A 19,425-nucleotide genomic window follows, 5' to 3' on the forward strand; every position below is an offset into this window, starting at 1 on the left:
TACTAGATTAACAATTGAAACAAGGTATATTTAACATTAGATATAAAAATTACAACAAAATAAACCAATAATATTAAAATATAGAGCAAAATTCCTTTTAAAAAAATTAATATAAATAAAATAATGGCCAAAGATTAATTATAATTTTTTTTAAAAAAACAATAGGTTTAATGGAAAAATATAAAAGTAATGAAAATTGATAATGCCTTCGATTCTTTTTGTTCATCTGGATTACGTGTTGTATTTCTAATACACATTTGACCATCAATGTTTTAAATTGTGTATTAATAGAAAAGTATGTGAAAGGTGGTATTTTAAAACTACACATCAAAATAAATTTAACAAAATTTCAAATGACTACATAATTTTGAAAGGTCTTGTGTAAACAATTTATGTCCAAGACATGACAAACAATTTCAATTTAAGCCATACAAGTGATACATATATGTTTAATCTAGACCTCTTTATCAGCTTAACTCAAAACATATATGAGTAAAAGCTTATAAGCTGATAGCTTAATTATGTCCATAAACTGATAATATGATATCGTCTCAGTCATTCTAAATGACTGAGACATGTTTCACTCAAGATGCTTTTTATATTATATTTTTGATTCGGTAATTTACCGGTCTAAGCAGGCTTAGCCTTCATGAGTTAGGGGGTAAGAAAGGGATCCCAATCTATAAGGAAACTTTTAGAGACTGAAAATTATGGATTTATACCCAGAAGCATAAATCCTCACAAACACCCCAAATATGCGGTTGATGAGAATCGAACCCCCGATCATAAGGGGGAGGTGGGAGCCCAATTGGGCTCCCACATGATTCTCTTTTATATTTTTTTTATAGTTCTTCTGTTTTTTTAGATGCGACATTTGACTTTTTGGTGAGTCTATTAAAATAATTAAATATTGTAAAAATAGAGGTACTCCTTCTATTTTTTTATCTTTCTTACTTTCCTGTGCACATCTCCCAATATACATCTTTGAACTTAAATATCTTTCATTATATATTAGTAAAATTATAACGATTGAATATTAATAATGTACTAATTGAGACGAATCAAACAAGACCCTACATGACTATATTTTTTCTTATAAATTGAAAAACGTTGAGAAGATTCTCTCTAAGTATGAATAGTGTCAAAATTCTAAGTGAGAAGGATAAAAAAACAGAGGGAGTATTATATTAATGAGAATCTAAAGTCAAAGTTTGGCTCAACCATTCAGATATTCCAAAAAAGAGCAAACGCGAAGAGAACATTACAGTGAATGCCAATAATATTAGTGACAATTTCAAGTCAAAATTATCTCGAGCCTTGCTGATTTAGATTGATTTATCTACAACTCAATTTCCTTTATAATAAAAAAGGAGGAAAATAAAATGATAGAATATTACTTTTTGTGTTGATGTCAATAGTATTAGTGACAATTTCGAATCAAATTTATCTCGAGCCTTGCTAATTTGGAATGATTTATAAACCAATCCACAACTCAATTCCCCTAATCATAATTCATAACAAATGCATTAGAACCATTTCCTTACCACCCTTGGCCAATAACCGATTATAGCTTGATTCCTTTGTGTTATGTACTTATGTGTAGTGTGTACCCTGTACAATTCTCCAAAATAGAGTGAGAGCTTTGATAGTTGACCTTTGTTCTTCTTAAAAATCACAAAATTGTCACCGTTATACACACCATCAAGTGATCAACCCATCATAATTTGTACTTTGATACTATAAGCCATCACTACTTTTTTTTTTAATTTAATCAATTTAACTTACACTTGTCAACATAGATTATTGATCATTAATATATCAAACTTCAAATAAATAAGACTCGAAGCTAATAAAATTTCAATTAACTATATTTCTTCCTTTCAGATAGAAACAAAATTTTGAAATTATATTTTCTACTGCATGGACCAAGGCTCCGTTTGGTAGGGCGTAAAACATTTTCCTGAAAAATTGTTTTCCTCTATTTTTAGTTTTACATTGTTTGGTTTACAAATGAGTGTAAAACCATTTTCCATTGGAGTAAAATTTCTCTCCTAATAATGGAAAACCATTTTCCTTTCAAAATGAAGGGAAAATTGTTTTCCTTCCTTTTTCTTGTATCTTTTGTACACTCATCTCACAACCTCCTTACTTTTCCTTTTGATTTTTCCTTTCATTTTCATCATTTTTCTTACATTGAACCAAACAACGGAAAACTAATTTTGAGATTGTGTTTTCCATTGTAAATTGTTTTCCATGAAAATCATTTTACACTGAAAATGTTTTACGCACAACCAAACGGAGCCCAAATCGGTATAAGTTTTTTACATTAATACATGGCTAAAACTCGTACCTAGTTTCTTCACATGTCACTAAAAATTTACTTTTCCCTTAATCACACCTTCGAGTTTATCCTGAACTCAACAATTTCCCCATAACATTACTGAATTCACAAACCACTTCTCCTCTCCCCAAAATCAATTTTCGTTGAGAAACCCTAATTTCATTTTTACCAATTCGTTTCAATTTAAGCTGCAATCAAGCTTTAATGGCGGAACAAGCCGGTTCCCAATCCAGCTTACTCTTAGTTCTATCCGAGCAAAAAGAACAGCAACAAAGTAAGAAATTCTAACTTTTTTAATTTTTCATTTTTTTTTTTGCGCTGTAAAGTTCAAACATCATCTTATATAATTTGTTGTAGAAATTGGGGTTATGACTGGAAATAAATTATCAGTATGCATGATTTTGTTTGGGTTGTTTCTGTTAGATATAGATTTTTGATGGGTTATTGGGTAATTTCTGAGAAAGAAGGAAAAAAAGATCAAAAAGTACAGATTTAGTCATTTACTGATGTATGAATATACAGTGAGCTATAGAGTAATAATATTGCTGTCTTAATAACAACATTTATGATTTAATAAACAACATGTGTTATTGGTGCGAACAAAAAAAGTTCATAACGGTTGTAATTTGAGGAATTTCTCATGTCATGGCAAACCCCTGCTTCTAATGCCCTTGCTTTAAGGTGCTTAGCACACAGATGGTATTTTCGCACGATGAGCTTAATGTAAGGGTAATTGCATGATGTTGGCTACAGAAATTGCAGCCGGGTTAACATTATAATGTCTTTATCGAAATCGGTCGTCTTTTGAGGTGTTGTTCGAGCAGCTGAGTTACACTATCGAAGTGTGTTTTGCTAGTTATCAACACTCAAGAACTGGTCTATGTGTAGGGGTTGTGGCATTCGTTAGATTTGTAGCTAAGCATACACCTAAAGTTGACTTTTTGACAGTTTTCGTCATATTCTTTTCTGTTTATTATTTCGTTCTTAAATGTAGTGTTTTTTTTTTTTTCCAATGTTGCTCTTGCAGAATGTTCCAAACGCATGTAGGTGTCTGAAGGTTTACTTGGCTTCCTAGAAGCAGAGTTTAGACTAAGTTTTTTAGTGTGTTAGTGATGAGACCTGGGTAATGGTTAAGTGGTTTCACAAGTTTGAGGCCTCCAATGGCCATGATACTCCGAAATTTTTGGCTCTACTGCAAGCACTACAATTGTGCCATTTTTTCCCCCCTTTTTGACTTTCATCATGTAGGGGAAGGCAAATTGAAAGCAGTTTAGCTATAGCAAAGTGTAGGAAAGAGGTTGGGCAGTTGCTGGATTTAAATCATTGGGTTCATGCATTGGTGGTTCTCTCTTTGCATATCAGTGCTTGGGAACTCGTTTGATGTCAAAAGTGTTAACTTTCAGTATCAATTGTGAAAGGTGTTTTCTGTGCCCCTAATGTTGATTTGTGTGTTATAGTCTGATAATTAAAGGCCACAATGACAGTCGCTACATCCCCCAAAATTATCAGCATTGGCTAGATCCTAATGATACCAGATATGGGGTTTTAGAATTCTTTTTCTATGCCACTGTTGAAATATTTAATTTCTTGTGAAGCAAGAGCAACTTACTTTGTGTCTCACACTAATGTAGGTTTCTCAGATAATTTGCTGTACAAGAATCGTCTGCAGGAGTTTACCCAAAGAGCACACATACAATTTCCAGTTTATCATACAGTCAATGAAGCAGGACCGCGAGATTTGCCAAAGTTTAGGTCTACTGTTGAGGTAGATGGAGAAACATATTCATGTCTCAACACTTTCTCCAGCAGAAAGGCAGCTGAGAAAGATGTTGCAAAGATCGCATTGGAAGGCATCTATAAGAAGATACAGAATTGCATAACCAAGAAAACAACCGAAGGAGGATTTCCTCCAATTCTTCAGGTTCACTTCATATTAATATTGGAAAGTTACTTTCTCATAGTCTATCCTGTTAGAAATAACAATTAAAAAATTTAACTCGACTTTGTAAATGTTTAATGATTGCTAATTATACATTTCAAATCCATGCATTCTGGATTTCTAGTTTATACTTAATACGGATGAAGATAGATTGATGTATTATGCAGTGGTTAGTGATTATCTATTATACAAAGAGTTCTTCAATCTTGGACAATTACCTTGACCTAATGGAGTAGGCCATGCAAACAAAAAAGCAAAAGCACATATTGCGTTGGAGAAATTAGGCTTCTGATCTTATATTTTGTATCCTGTGTTTACCCATCATCCATATAAATTTAAAGGGTTGGGTATGCTCAACTCAGAACAATCAAATTATGGACTTGATTAACATCTTAATTACACGTCCTCATCAAGCATAGAACACAGGACCTTGAAATGTATGCCTTACCATTGTTCTGGTTACTAATCAATAGAATTTGTGTGAGATAGAACAGGACTTCGCGAGGTTCTTAATCTAGTGATAAAGTTGGTTGTGGGCCTTTTGGCTGACAACAGTTGTACAAGAGGAAAAATATGCATGTTATCCAAATTGGAACCTTACTTGTAAGTATAGTGATGAAATTAATGTTTAGCAACAATAGGGATCCCATTATGTGTTGGTTCTGGTGGGTAGTTTCCTGATATATCATATATGTAGCCTTACTTCAAACTGGTTTGATGTTTTGATAGAATATAATAGTATTCTGTTCGTACTCATATGTGTCTATGGTGTAATACTGAGTAGGATAGAATGCTAATATCATTTGTGATATTCTGTAATATTCTGTAGGTTTGTGATATGCTGTAATATGCAGTAGGTTAGTTTCTTCATCTTTGTATACATCTACAGCTATTTGTTCTTCTGGGATACACTTAGAGGCTTGGATTGTGACTCATTGCGACATGTTTGACAAAAGAATAATTTAGCCAGTTTAGTTAGTAAATTGAACAATGTATGCCTTGATCGTGATGTTGTCTCATGTATAATTAACAATTAATGCTTTTTTCTGTTCCGTTATTTGATTTTCCTCTTTATTTCGATTATCTTGTCTTTCAATGTTTCAGGATAAGATATTTTGCAAGTCCATACTCCACGAGTTTGCTACAAAGATGAATATGGAAAAGCCCAAGTATGATACTGCTAAAGTGGAAGGACTTATCCCTGTCTTCACTTCCTCTTTAGTATTCAATGGGATGAAATATCCTGGTGGACCTAGCGTAAGCAAAAAAGAAGCTGAGCAATTAGCTGCACGTGCTGCTATTTTATCCATTCTGGGTATCCTCTCACTTTTAAGTGCTATATATATGTATATTATATACTCCCTCTGTTTCCCAACAACTTTAAGACTTGTTAAGTATGAACGTTTTGCAGTAAGTTTAACATTTGCATCTTTACCTTTATGCTGGCGTTTGTTTACTCCCTTTCTCTCTCAGTCTCTCCTATCACATGTGGCCACTTTTTCTTCCTGTCTATATCCCTCTCTTTCTAGTTTCTTGTTTCACAAAAAAAAGGTTATTGTCAAACAGAGCGATTATGTATATACATATATCCAAGTTTTAATTGTGATGGGCGATTCCATATCTAGCTCTTTAGATGGCTTCCTCATCTTTCTTGCTTCTATACTGTGCAGCGGATTCTGGACTCGGAATGCATCTGTTAGAGATAGTCAAATCCAAAGGTAAATTTTATTCTGCAGTGCATGATCATATTTCTGGAGATACAGAAGCCTCCCTTTTGCAGTCACATTCAGGGACTCCCGTTGGGACTTCTGCAATTAAAGTAGGTTCTCAAAGCTCTCATCAAGCTGGTGAGCTTGGGAATGTTGTGGCATTGACCCCTCCAGAGGCTGATCAAGCTAGTAATTTGATCACAAATGTTGTGTCAGAGGTGCACCAGGGAGAGTCTCATGTTCAACCCACACATGAATTTAGAAAGCCAGGAATTGAGACAATTTCTCAAGCAGTTCCGCTTCCGATTGCATTTGTACCATCAACTCAGGCTGAAAATTATGTTATTGCATCAATTAGTGGAGGGAAAAGGAAGGGTAAAAGAAGGAAAAAGGCTAATAAGAAAGCAAAAACTGAAATAATGTAAGTCTACAAATATGTTTTTCTTTATTTAATGTCTTTCAAAATTGTGTTTTTCTTTGTGGTTTTGCTGCTTATAGTATGTCTTATGTGCATCATGTGTATTCTACATGACATTAGCAAAACCCAAATCACATAAGAATCAACTTGTGAGGGGTAACTAAACCGTGTTGTGAAAATACTTCCGTCAATATATTTGATCCCACCCAAATATGTTTGCAAGTGAGATAATTGTCTCTTCAACACGGCTGCATCTGTCTTTGGGAGACGAGCGAGTCTCCATATGCAAGATTTTGCTAGCTCCTTAGTCATACTTTTGGCTTGTCAAGATCCAGTAGGTAGTGTCTTGGTTTGTGTTTGTTTAGATCTTTCCAATTTCGCTTTTGAAATGTGTAGGTGATGTAAGCTATCTTTGCAAGAAGCTATACATGCATGTGTACTACTTAGTTTTACCTTTCTATTATCTGCATTTACTAATGATATTCGCTTCTATATCATTATTTTTTGCGCGAATAGTGTATGAGGTTAATTTTGTGCAACATGATGTCTTGCAGACCACAGGCGGCTGAGTTGCCTCTAAGCCAACCGATGCCATGTACTATAGCTCTATGAGCAGGTTGTTAAACTATGTATTTACATGTAGTGATGTAGTATTTGTTTGGGAAGAACTTATCTTGCCTTTGTTGGACCTCTTTTATGATATATGTGAACTTTCATTGTGGAAATGAATGTAATTTCCTTCAGGAGTTGCAAATTTGTAATCTCTTTTTTTTTTCCCCTTTAATCAGAAGTTTAAATGTGAAAATGTTTTGACGGTGAATAGCCATGAGCTCTTGGGCCAAGTGAATTTTAAGACTGCTTGTTGGGCTTACTGCCCAAAATCTCTTCCATCTACGCCCTTATGGTAGAATACAGAAGACTTCTTTTCTCTTTCTTTTTACTTTATTAATATGGAATGTTTTGGCCCACGTATTAGTTGTAGTTTTCTTTTTTGATGGTTCGAGTGCGCATAAACTACCATGAGCATTGCACATTTTCTCCGTTCCACAATAAGTGAAACATAGGGAATGGACACACAAGATTTAATAAACATCACTTTCAAAAGCCAAAAAGTCATAAAATACCCTTTTCATTATCAAAAGGAGGAGAGAAAAGCAAACCACACAAGTTTGTGATGGACACTCTTGTCATTTTGTCACTTTCTTTTTTCCATTTAAGGTATGTTTCACTTATTTTGAAACGTTCTAAAATAGTAAGTGTTTCACTTATTATGGAACGGAGGAAGTATTTGTTAGTCATGCAACATGTACAAAATAATTCAAAACCCACGAATACATATCAGAGTGAATTAAACAAAATTCTATTATGCCAAAATTACGATAGTTTATAAGATATGAAAACTTAAATACCTACTAAAAATATTTCTTCAATAGTTTTATTGCATTTCCACTTTCTTGGATTTATGTTCTCATTTTCCTATCATTTGTATCCATTTGCTTTTTTCTTTCTCTATCTACGTATTACCACTTTCTTCGCTACAAAATATGATATCTTTATTGTGAAATAGAGGGAGTAATTAGAATCAAATACAAATATTCATACAAAATTATCAATTTCTAATGTATTAATACAGTAATACCTTTAGCTTGATTCCCATGCTCTGTCACAATCTTGACCATTATTTATCATTGAGCAAACATTTTTCTTTAAGATCTATACAACAATTGTATCAAGTTAGAGAAAAATATGTCTACTCTACTCCCCATTGTCACAATCTTGACTATGATTGGTTATTGGTCAAATCGTATTTTGGCAAACATGAAAATTATAATGTTGCAAGTTTTTTTTTTTTTTTTTTTAAACTTTGAGGAACTAATAACTAGGGAGAATGACTAAATAGCTTATCCTTATACATCTATATGTTGGAATATAAGTCTATATGATACTTTTTCCCTTTTTTTTTTTATTTGCAAGTTGCAACGTTGAAGTATGACACAAGAATTTATAAGAAGAGAGAGATGAAAAGCATTGTCAGTTACCCCCCCACCCACCACCTTTTTCTTTCTTTTGGGTGAGCAAGTCGTAAGATTTTACTCTCAATACATTCTAGAGGAACCCTCGGAGGAGAACAAATCTCTTAGAAAGGACTCTTCCATCTTAAAATTTTTTAATCATACACAACTAGGCGAACCGACCTCATACGTACTAATTACACCCAATCTACTTTAAGAGTTTATACTTAGCTTATAATTTCTCTTCCAAACAATTTCTCTCGTAATAAATCTTAATTGAATTAATAGAAAGGAAAAGTATTTACATATGGACCACGCTAGGAGGAAGCAGCTGTTATTAGGGCACAAAATTATGATTCAATCGCCAACAAAGTTTGACAATTACTCATATACTCATATATGCTAATCTTTGAGCTTTTCATGCGTTTCATTTACTTATTAATTTAGCGGTTCATAGCAAGTCAACTAGATTACAACATTGTTTTACCCACATAATCAAGTTTTGCAATCATAAGATCAGAAAGAGGACAAAACACGAGTACTTCCAAGAATTTGGAGAATTGTTCAGCGGTATCTTAGATTCCTATTATAAATGGTATATTGGTATAACCAAATTTTTTTTTCGAACCATTTTTTTATTTGTCTGAACTTTAAGTAAATTAAAAAGTCTTTATCATTTTTTTACCTAATTTTTTTTTTCTTTTTATTCAATTAATTTATGATCTAGATCGTCTTATAAGAATTCTTCAATTATTATAGTTAGGGTACTTGTGTATAGTTATTTCTAGTGCTAGCAAAACTTATAAATTGTAGAGTATTATAGAGCTACATTTTTTCACAAGAAATCCATTTTTTTTTGTGCTAGTATGCAAGAGATAATTTTATTGTATGTCTAATTACGAAAGCATCTTAAATATTAATAGACAAAAAACATTATGTGTATTAGGGTATAGATGTGGATCCCACAACCTTTATCTATCTCAACATGGACTAGAGGATAAATCACGCAGGAAAAAGGGGTATAAGGGTCGATGTGGCGCCTAAGCTATAGGATATAGCTCTATCTCCACTGCTTTAGGGATAGAGAGAGATATATTTACGTAACGGGGTGTGAGTCAGACATATAAGGATGGCAACAAGTCGGATAAGGACTCAGATCCAGATCCGTTTATATAGACTAAATCCAGATCCGCCGCAGATTCGACAGGTCTGGAAAATAAGGACTCAAATCTAGATACTGCGAATCCCATGGATCTGGGTCCAAAACAGATATGATTATGTTTACATGATTTTGCCTACTTTACCACAAATTTGCTACAAAAATAAGCAAATAAACCACAAATTAATCACCAAATTCGGCAATAATATCACAAATTCAATTAGGTAGTGTTTGGATAGAATACATTCATTTCAAATGCTTAATTTCAAATCCTCACATTCAAATCTAAATCATCTGTTTGGGAAAAACAAGAATTTCAAATTCGTCATTTCACAAAAAATGAAAAAGAACCCCCTTTTGTCATCTCTCTCCTCCTTCAAGCTCCTCTATTTCACTGAGTTCCTTCCTCCTTCCACTTTTCCCAAAAATCAGTTTTTTTCCTCTCTAATCAATTTATTATCTATCCCAACAAAGAAGAATCTTGCCGCTTTCAATTTTTTTTTTATCTTTGTAAACAAAAATAAGATTTCTCATCTACTAATTTCCTTCTCTTTTTAATCTATTTCGTTGCCATCTTCAATTCATCAGTAATTTTTAGCTAAAAATCAAAACTTACTAGAGCTTTAATGGTGATCTAGGACTAGCGAGAGAGAGAAAGGGGAAAGAAGATAGATAGAAGGAATGAGAGATTGACAGGATGAAGAGATGGTGTGGCTGGATTTCAAATATGTGGAATTGATAAGGGATTTTTAATCCTAAAAAATGTGCTTATATTTTTAAAGGCATGAAATTGGAACAAATACAAATCCACATACTTAGATTATCCAAACACAATAATTGGACCAATTCCATAATTTGAAGTAAAATGCTACTATCCAAACAGAGCATTAGAGAAATTCAGCAACAAATTCACTACATCAGATGTAAATCAAATTCGCAACTTTGAAAATGTTGATGTACAAAAATACAATATTCAACACCAAATTCCTGACGTGAAGTTTACAGTGGTGGGCCTGGTGGCCGTCGTGGCTGGTGGTTCTGTTGTATTGGATGGTTGTCGTGACGAAGAGAAGTCGCGGTGGATGGCGGTTTCGTGTTGGTGGGTTGCTCGCTAGTAGCTGGTCGTTGAATTTCAGATTTCGAAGAGAGAAGCAAGACAACGAATGGTTGTCATGACGAAGAGAAGTCGCGATGGATGGCGCCTTTTTGAGTGAGGAATAGAGATGACAATTATCCATGGGTGAGTGGATTATCTACCCACCCGTCCCAAATAAATGGGTGATCACCCGCGGTGAAGCAGGTGACTAGTGGATGATGGATGTATCGGGTGGTGGGTCAGGTCAATTAATGATGATATTTTTTGGATCCATCACCCGCTCCATCCATCCATTAATATATAAATCCATATATATATATAATATTAAAGTTGTTTTTTGTACCGCCAAGTAATTGAAAAATACTCAAACTTTTGTTAAGGGATAAAAAAAATACACTTATAATTACTTTTTGTTGTGTAATAAGATTAATATTTTGTCACTCTATTATTAACCTATGAGACTATGATTAATTTTTCATATATTAATTTCTTAGAAATTGCTAATTCTAAAAAATAGTTTTTGTTCCTAGTAACACCTGTATCCCACTTGCTCCATCCTCCCCACCCGCGGATGATGGGTGGAGCAGATATGGCCATATGGGTGAAGTTTTTGGCGAGTGATGGATGGTGTGGATGGAGTTTTGGGTCGCGCGTGATGGGGCGGATGGAGATCCACCCAATCCATTGTCATCCCGAGCGAGGAATGGTTGCCGTGGGCGTTGGGTCTTAGTTGGTGGTCGGATTTGGATTTTGAAGAGGGAATGGGCGTCGGTGGGCAGTGTGTCTTGGCTGGTAGGGTGTTCGTAGTTTGGATTGTGCGGTTTGGGATGAAACCTACCCCAAACCGCAAATATACGATTTGACATTTTTCCAACCCAAACTGCACCACACTTTTGCCAAAACCAACCCAAATCAAATCGCCCAAAACGGTTTGGTGCGGTTGGTTTGCGATTTAACCATTTTTTCCTCCGCGACATTAATTTTGTAATCTAAGAGTAAAAAAAAATTGTTACTAAATATAAAGAGTCCAATATGAAGTTGAGTTCATAATTAAACATAAATAATAATTTATCAAAAGTGTCCAAGTTCTTTACCTCAAGCTTCTTTTTTCAGTTGTACACTTGTATGCCACCTTTTTTAAAACGGTAAACAACCCAGCCAAACCGCGAAAAAACGGTTTGGTTTGTGGTTTGGTGCGGTCCAGACCACACTTTGAATGGCCGGTGGGCTAGAGTATGAAGAGAGGGAGCAAAAGGGTGAGATATGGGAGTTAGGCTATGTTCTTTTGGACTGAGTTAATATATATTCAATTCAGTTTAGTTTATTTCAGACATATTCATTTCAATTTAGTTCAGTTAATTTCCTCTCACAGTTTTGGTTCATTTCAATCAGGTTATTTCAGTTCAGTACAAATTCAATTCAATTCAGTTCAAAAGAACAGAACCTTAGTGTTTTAGGGATCTAGGACGGGGTGATTTTGATTTGGAGTTCGGACCATTGAGAGAGCCCTGTCCAACAACCCAACTATTTTTCTTTTAAAACGGGTCCACGGATCCGAGTCTAGGTCTTGGGTCAAATTCGGACTCAGATCCGACCCATATCCAACGATTTTGAAATTCTTGGATCCAAATCCGGAAAACGGATCAGGGTCCACGAATTTAGGTTGGGTCTAGGATCCATCGTCATCCCTAGTCAGACACCACCAAACTTCATTTAGGGGAAAGGTTTGAGATGAAAATTATGTGAAATATTTTGCTAGATTTTTGAAGGCATTTTCTTTCAATTGGGTTATTGGGATGCCAATGTAATGGACTCTTTAATTTTCTAAGAGCTTTGTAATAAAGTAATGAGTACAACGTATTTCAGTGAGAGTGTAGTTTGATAAATATTGACTGGAAATATTCCACGTTATGCCTCTATTACGTTTTTACCAAAGAAAATTTCTAAATTCTAAATATAATACTCTGATCTATGAATAATCAAATTATAGTAGAAATCTTGATGTTGTTTAATAAGGGGAGAATACTAATAGTGTTTGAAATAAGACAGATGTTAGCAGAGGGGAAGAGATGTGAAAGAAGCTGTTTATTTTTAGCAAAAACACGCAAATGTTGAAATTACATTAAAGAGCCTCGGTAGTTAACAAACAGCCAACATGCCTAAGCACAAAGTACAACCACCTCTCTTAGATGTTAGCACCCTCATTACTACTACTGGAATATTATTTTATTTTTTTTGTTATTGGATTTTGCAATCCGAGGAAAACTAATTTTGAATTTTGTATGCATCGATCTTTCTTAGAAAATGAGATTTTTGTTCTGATGCGATTCATAATTGCTGTTACTACTACTAAGGTTTCTTTAATAGTGTTCGTTGCTCAATTAATATGTCTCCACTCCAGCTAGTGGCTCAAGGAGGATTTTTCTTTCTTTTTTTAATTTTTATTTTCAATAGCTATATGGATTTTCTTTTCTATTTTGAGTAGCTTTGGAAAAAATGTTTTTTGATTAAGTTGATGTGAATACATATGTTTTGAAAAAAAAACTATATATATTTACTCAATGGGTAGGATAGTGCAATATTGAATTTGAATTGAGAAACAACAACTACTCGCTAATAGGTGGATTATCCGATCCACTAAATAGATGTAACAATCTACATAACATATTGGTCTATACTTTTTTAAATCAATAGTTAGACTAAAAATCCGCTCACAGCGTTTATTTTGGACATTATCTAAGCTGTTAAGGTCCTGTTCTTTTAGGTTGAATTGAGCGCGCTGAAGTAAACTAAATTTCAATGAATTTAAGTAAAAATGTGAGAGAAAAGTACTAGCTAAATTGAAGTGTACTGCACTGAAACTCTACTAAAAGAACAAGGCATAAAAACCTGTAACTCAATTTAGGTAAATCTTCAGTACTTAAGTGTCAAGTCTACTCACAAACACTTACATTTACTAAATTGAACTTGTTCAAATTAGTTGGCAAAGTATTTCTTACTAGTTACAAATTACAATGCAAAAGAAAGGAGTAAAAATAAGTTTTTGTGAGAACAGCATAATTCCTTGAGACAAGCGAAATGCTCATCTTTCAATGTGAGCAATAAATTGGTCCCCCTACGTTGTACTGATCTAGCTTCTTCTTTGATGTAAAGCTCCTTCATTGATGTTAGGGTAGCGAAACATGTGCGCTCTATCTCAACCTCATGAATCATGACCTTTGAAAAATATACTAGATCAAATTTTAGTAGCCAAAGATCATAAATTTTGGTTAATTACATTTTGGATGACTAATAATCAAGCATCATGAATCATGGCCTTTTTATTTATTGGGATCCAAGAAATGTAGTAGCATCGAGTACAATGTATTATGATGAAATCATAAAAGCAATTGAGCAATTCATAGGCACATAACAATTAATATACTAAGATTATATAGTGGTTGTTGAATTAAATTGGTGTAGTTCCTTTTAGTTTTATGCATATTACACACATATACATAATACCGGTAATATATGCCTCACTTTTGCCGGAGGAAATTTAACCCCCGATGAGCTCATTACCACTTGAATTTGAATTAGTCACAACTTAGTAGATCACTCTGAATTAAGAGTGGTTGTTAGGCAAATCTCAACCTAATATTAACATATTAAGATTATGTCTAGTGGTTATTAATTTTTTTTTTGATGCATATGAGCCCGAAGGCGGTACAAAGTACAAAGAAGGGGAGGGGGGATTCGAACCTGTGACCTATCGGTCACAGTACCTCAATCTTAACCACTAGGCCAGGCCAAAACATCCTTGGTAGTGGTTATTGAATTTAATTGGTGTAGTTCCTTTTAATTTTATGCATATTACACATATACATAACACCTGGGAATATAAAGCCTCACTTTTACCGGGGAATTTAACCCCCCAATGAGCTCTTTAGTATTTACGACTTGAATTTGAATTAGTCACAACTTAGTAGATCACTCTAAATTAAGAGAGGTTGTTAGGCAAATCTCACCCTAATATTAACACGTACATATGGATAATTTAGCTTTGGTGTACTGTCCTATACTACGTACCACTTCTTCATAATAGTTGTAGTAAACATTATTGAAACCTTCAATCACCAAAGCTAGCTAACTTACAAAGGAAAAAATATACCAAATTATTATAAATATGCCAAACCACGTGAATTCTATTGTTCTAAAATCATCAAAGATCAGGAAACTAGGTAGGAAAGAGAGTTACAACTTACAACCATTGCTCAGTTGCTGAAACTGAGACTATTTAACCTATTTTTTCATAATATACTTCTCTGTATGTGTTTAGAGGAATCTCTTGAAGACGTGGGGATGGCGAAAGATCCGGCGTTGCTTCTGCTGGCTCAACTCTTTTTTCTCTCTCCTTTTCTTCTTTCATCTGCCAGCTAACAATCCCAAGGTATACAATCATAATATAAACAATTATGTGCAATTAGTTTGTTAGTTTAATCCAATTTTACATCTCTCTTTGATACATTCTTATTAGATAGTAATTTTTCCCATAATTTTAAATAATATGATTTTTCATTTCAAAAAATAAAAAAAAATAATATGATTTTTATAAATTTGCTAATATTTTATGTTTTCCAAGCCACACATCAATACAATAAAATAAAGTAAAAGAATTCCACCTTACAAAACACCTACATCATCAACTACTTAGTATAAGTACCTTCATCCTTGAGTTCCCTACAAATAGGTCTTTCTCTAAGAAAAAGCTAATAAAGTTGTGTCCTTTATCTTTAAAATTATTGCTACATATTCTATTCTAGCTTGTTCTTGATTAGGGTTTGAGCTAGCCCTAAATATATCTAGTTTTCAACTCACAAACTCATCTAAACTAAAAATTACACTACTACAAAATCTTTTTTTCCCCTCTATTATACATAGCTATATCTAGTTTGCTACCTATGGCACTTGCAAAAGATCATCATCAAACACCCTCTTGTTCTTTCTATGGAAATATGTTAGAAGCCGGTTCGTCGCTTCAATTCCCTCATATTTCCCCTTATAATTATAGTTTTGATGATTTTAATCAAAAACAAGATGGTGATAGTTTAGAAAGCCCTAATAGTAATAATAAGATGATTAGCAATAATCAAGTCTTAAGCTCTTCTCCACCCCTCTCTAGCTCAAGTAGTGCAACTTCTAGCAATAATGGTTTTGTAATCCATCATCCTCAAGCTTCAAATTATCAACCTCATGAAGAAGCTCACTCTTTGATTAACTTTAAAGCAGGGTATGATAGCTTCATGCATAGTGGTGGATCTTTACTTAGCTTCCAACAAGAGGAACAAACAACTTATTCTAATGATCACCACCACTTCCCAATATGGGAGGGTAGTAGTACTAGTAGTATGAGTCATGATCACCTTAAAATTATGAAGAATTGTAATTCAAACATGCGCCTTTTGGAAGAGGTTAATTGCTTACAAACCTCGAGTGGCGGCGGCGGTGGTGGTGGTGGCTATCAAGACGAGGCTAATGAGTGGTTGTACGTCGAGGCAACCGACGATCTCCCTCAAGAGAATGGAACACAACAGACATGTTTTAACAAGAGACCTCGTATGGTATAAGTTATAAATAGAAATTTATATTGCATTTTTTTAGCATTGTTCATTAATTATATGTTACATATTAATTAGGTTACATAGACATAGATCTTCAGTAATTATGATAGTCACACGAGAACATATGTAGTTTTTTGGTTAATTAATCCTATAATGCATTAATTTGCCTTGGTGAATTAAATTTCTCATATCAATGTTGGCACAGTATTTAGTGAAGAAAGTCCTAGACTCCTATGACCTATCTAGGTTTATTATTTATTTATTTAACTTAACATAAATATTCTTGGTTTTATAGGAGGAAGAAAACATGCAAATCTCCAAGAAGCAGTGCACAAATGGTGCCTCAAAAAAGCCTGCAAAAATCAAATCTTCCATTTCAAAGGATCCACAAAGTATTGCAGCTAAGGTGAATTTGCTTCTTCATGAACTTTGTACCCTTTTTCATGAGATTAATGTGTATATTGTAAAAGATTGAATACTAAAAGTGTGGATTTGTGTTGCAATTCAGAATCGACGAGAGAGAATCAGTGAGAGGCTAAAAATACTCCAAGATCTTGTGCCTAATGGTTGCAAGGTATATACTTTATGTGATTATATAAACCCTAATTTTCATTAATTATTTGCTGAGATTCTTATTACTCCGTGATATATTTTTAACTCAATCACATATACGTATAGGTTGATTTGGTGACCATGTTAGAGAAAGCTATTGGCTATGTCAAATTTCTTCAGTTGCAAGTGAAGGTAATCAAATGTCATCCATGATTGCTTCAATTTGAAGTCATCGTCTTTTTTTTTTTCGTTTGTAAGTGGCAGAGTGGCCTTGTTGAGTGGTGCAATCTCCTTAGCAGGACGAGGACTCGGGCCCTACATCTTGTAGTAGCTAACCGAGTCCTTGCTGCTAAGACCATTTTATGATTATTATGATAGTATATTAGAAAATCACTTGTTCTAACCTAGGTCATATATAAATGATGATTAGGTATTGGCAACCGATGAATTTTGGCCTGTGGCTGGTGGCAAAGCTCCAGATATTTCTCAAGTAAGGGAGGCCATTGATGCCATTCTTTCATCTCAAAGATCAGAACCGGCGACAACAACAACGACGACGACAACAACAACAACGAGCTAGCTAGTTCAAGCTCATAGTAGGAGGAAAGATCAATAAAAGACATGTTAAGGAAGTAAGAAGAAGAAGATGATGATGAGGCAAGAAGTTAAGATCAGACAAAGGGAATTAAAAATAATAGTAAAAAAATAAGAAGTCATAGGGACAAAGTTCTCAGACAAATTAATTACTTAACTAGTAGCAAAGACCTAGGTAGTAATAGTACTACTTGAAGGAGTTTGGGAGTTTTTGGCTAGATTTCATGGAGACAAAAGATATTGTCAATGTTTATTAATTTGTTTGTATTTCCTTGTTTTCTAACTTGTTTTTGTTTCCTATGATCATAAATGTAATGCCAAATTTCCAAGCTACTGTTTGAGATTGTGCTGAATACTAATAAGATAACTTACAAAATTGCTGCAAACTTCCTTTTGTCCTTTTCCGTAACTTCTCTTAGCTTCATGCGCTTTCATGAATATGGATGCACGTAGCATCCTAGATTCGTCCTGATTAAATATCATATGTGTATAGAATTCAAATAATCTATTTTCTAGCGCCACATAGCAATATTGTCAACTGGGATAAGTTTAATACATGCCACGACTGTTCATCAGTAACGAATGGACTACGTGATCGATCTGAGAAATAACATTGATAGATCAACTCAAAGATGTACCCAGATGAGATGATCTGATGTATGGCAAATGATATATGGTATTGGTGGATAAGACTATAGATGGATTTAATATTATACATATTAGATCTATGCAAAACAATATACATACAGGAAATTTATATAATGAGAGGAAGTTGAGAGGAAGATTTAATAGCATTGGATGGTAATAAAGAGTTTCTTGTGTGATTTTTTTTAGTATCCTTGGTCGACTTTGGCTCTATACTGTTGGACTGACTTAATGAAAATTCAGTTCAGTTAAGACAAATTCAGTTTAGTTTATTTTAGGAAAATTCAGTTCAGTTAAGGAAAATTCAGTTCAGTTAGTTTCCTCTCACAGTTTTCATTCACTTCAATTCAATTAGTTCGATTCAATTCAATTCAGTCCAAAAGAACATAGTCTTAATGGAGAAATTAAAACTTTGACCAAGATGTTGCTCACAAGGCTAAATACAGTTAGAGCGACTTAAATTGATAGGAGAAACAAGGATAATCTAGAGGCATAAGATCTTATAATTCTAAACATTTGCGACTCTCATTGTCCCATAAAAACCTTCCCTTAGCTTCCCCTGCGACAACGACGCTGTCCGCTACTCTCTCTTCCAGCGTGCGTCGACGCAGGGTCAACCTCTCCCTTTCGATCCTTCCATAATTTTCGATGCTCCCTTCACCTCTTTCTCTCACTTCCCTACTTTTCTCTTTGGTTTAATTTCCAATAACCCTATTATCTCAATCAGTTTTTCTCAAATTGTTGCTCTCTAGGATTAGGGGTTGTTCTTGACTTACCCGCTTCATCTTGGTGTTAGTTTTTCCTCTGTTGCACGGTACTTGAATTCGACCTCGAGTTTGTTGCAGAGGTACAATCAGATTGATTGTGAAGTTTAGTGCTGGAACTAGAATTGTGTTTATTCCTGCTCAAGACAAACCAGATTTCATGGGCGGCCGAGGAAGTTTGGTCAATTGAAGTTTGAATATGAGAATTCAAATCAAAGGTATATCTTTTCATTTAGAGTTGAATCATGGTTTCCTAAAAACTGGTGAGTTCTATAACAATAGAAAACTGTGGCTTAATTTTCTGGTTAAGTTGATTGAATGGGTTTTCGGTGTTGTTAAAGATTGTTCAAAGTTGATTGCTTTGAGCATTCTAGGCGATCTATTTGGTTGCCCCTGTTGGAAAATTCAATCTAATTGTAATCGATGGGGTGGTTATTGAAGTCAATTTTGCAGATTAAAGGTTTATGGTATTCAGTTTTTGTCCTTGCATTAAGTAGTGCTAATCCTTGGAGGAGTTTTATTTATGCTTTTTTACATGTTGCTAAAGAGATATTGAAGGTTGTTGCTTTTGATGATGACTGATATAATGTTTGTTT

The 19,425-nt window shown here is 34.1% G+C and overlaps 2 protein-coding genes across 3 annotated transcripts; both read left to right on the forward strand.

Annotated features, from left to right (window-relative positions):
• Positions 1–2,366: 2,366 nt before the first annotated feature.
• Positions 2,367–7,150, forward strand: LOC104906787 (hypothetical protein). 2 transcript variants are annotated; one of them, XM_057392776.1, is made up of 5 exons: positions 2,367–2,615; positions 3,982–4,262; positions 5,385–5,595; positions 5,951–6,410; positions 6,962–7,150. In XM_057392776.1, exons 1-5 carry the CDS (start codon positions 2,546–2,548, stop codon positions 7,017–7,019), a joined length of 1,080 nt encoding a protein of 359 aa, XP_057248759.1. In that variant the 5' UTR covers positions 2,367–2,545; the 3' UTR covers positions 7,020–7,150. The 2 variants fall into 2 exon arrangements, with proteins under 2 accessions (XP_057248759.1, XP_010693902.2); XM_010695600.4 differs by having other exon boundaries at positions 2,369–2,615; positions 3,973–4,262.
• An 8,253-nt stretch (positions 7,151–15,403) lies between these two features.
• LOC104906781 (putative transcription factor bHLH086) lies at positions 15,404–17,806 on the forward strand. Its single transcript, XM_010695587.2, has 5 exons — positions 15,404–16,274; positions 16,570–16,680; positions 16,783–16,848; positions 16,953–17,018; positions 17,257–17,806. Exons 1-5 carry the CDS (start codon positions 15,615–15,617, stop codon positions 17,404–17,406), a joined length of 1,053 nt encoding a protein of 350 aa, XP_010693889.2. The 5' UTR covers positions 15,404–15,614; the 3' UTR covers positions 17,407–17,806.
• Positions 17,807–19,425: the final 1,619 nt, after the last annotated feature.

The sequence above is a fragment of the Beta vulgaris genome, chromosome 2 (genome assembly GCF_026745355.1).
Source record: "Beta vulgaris subsp. vulgaris cultivar EL10 chromosome 2, EL10.2, whole genome shotgun sequence".
NCBI lineage: Eukaryota > Viridiplantae > Streptophyta > Magnoliopsida > Caryophyllales > Amaranthaceae > Beta > Beta vulgaris.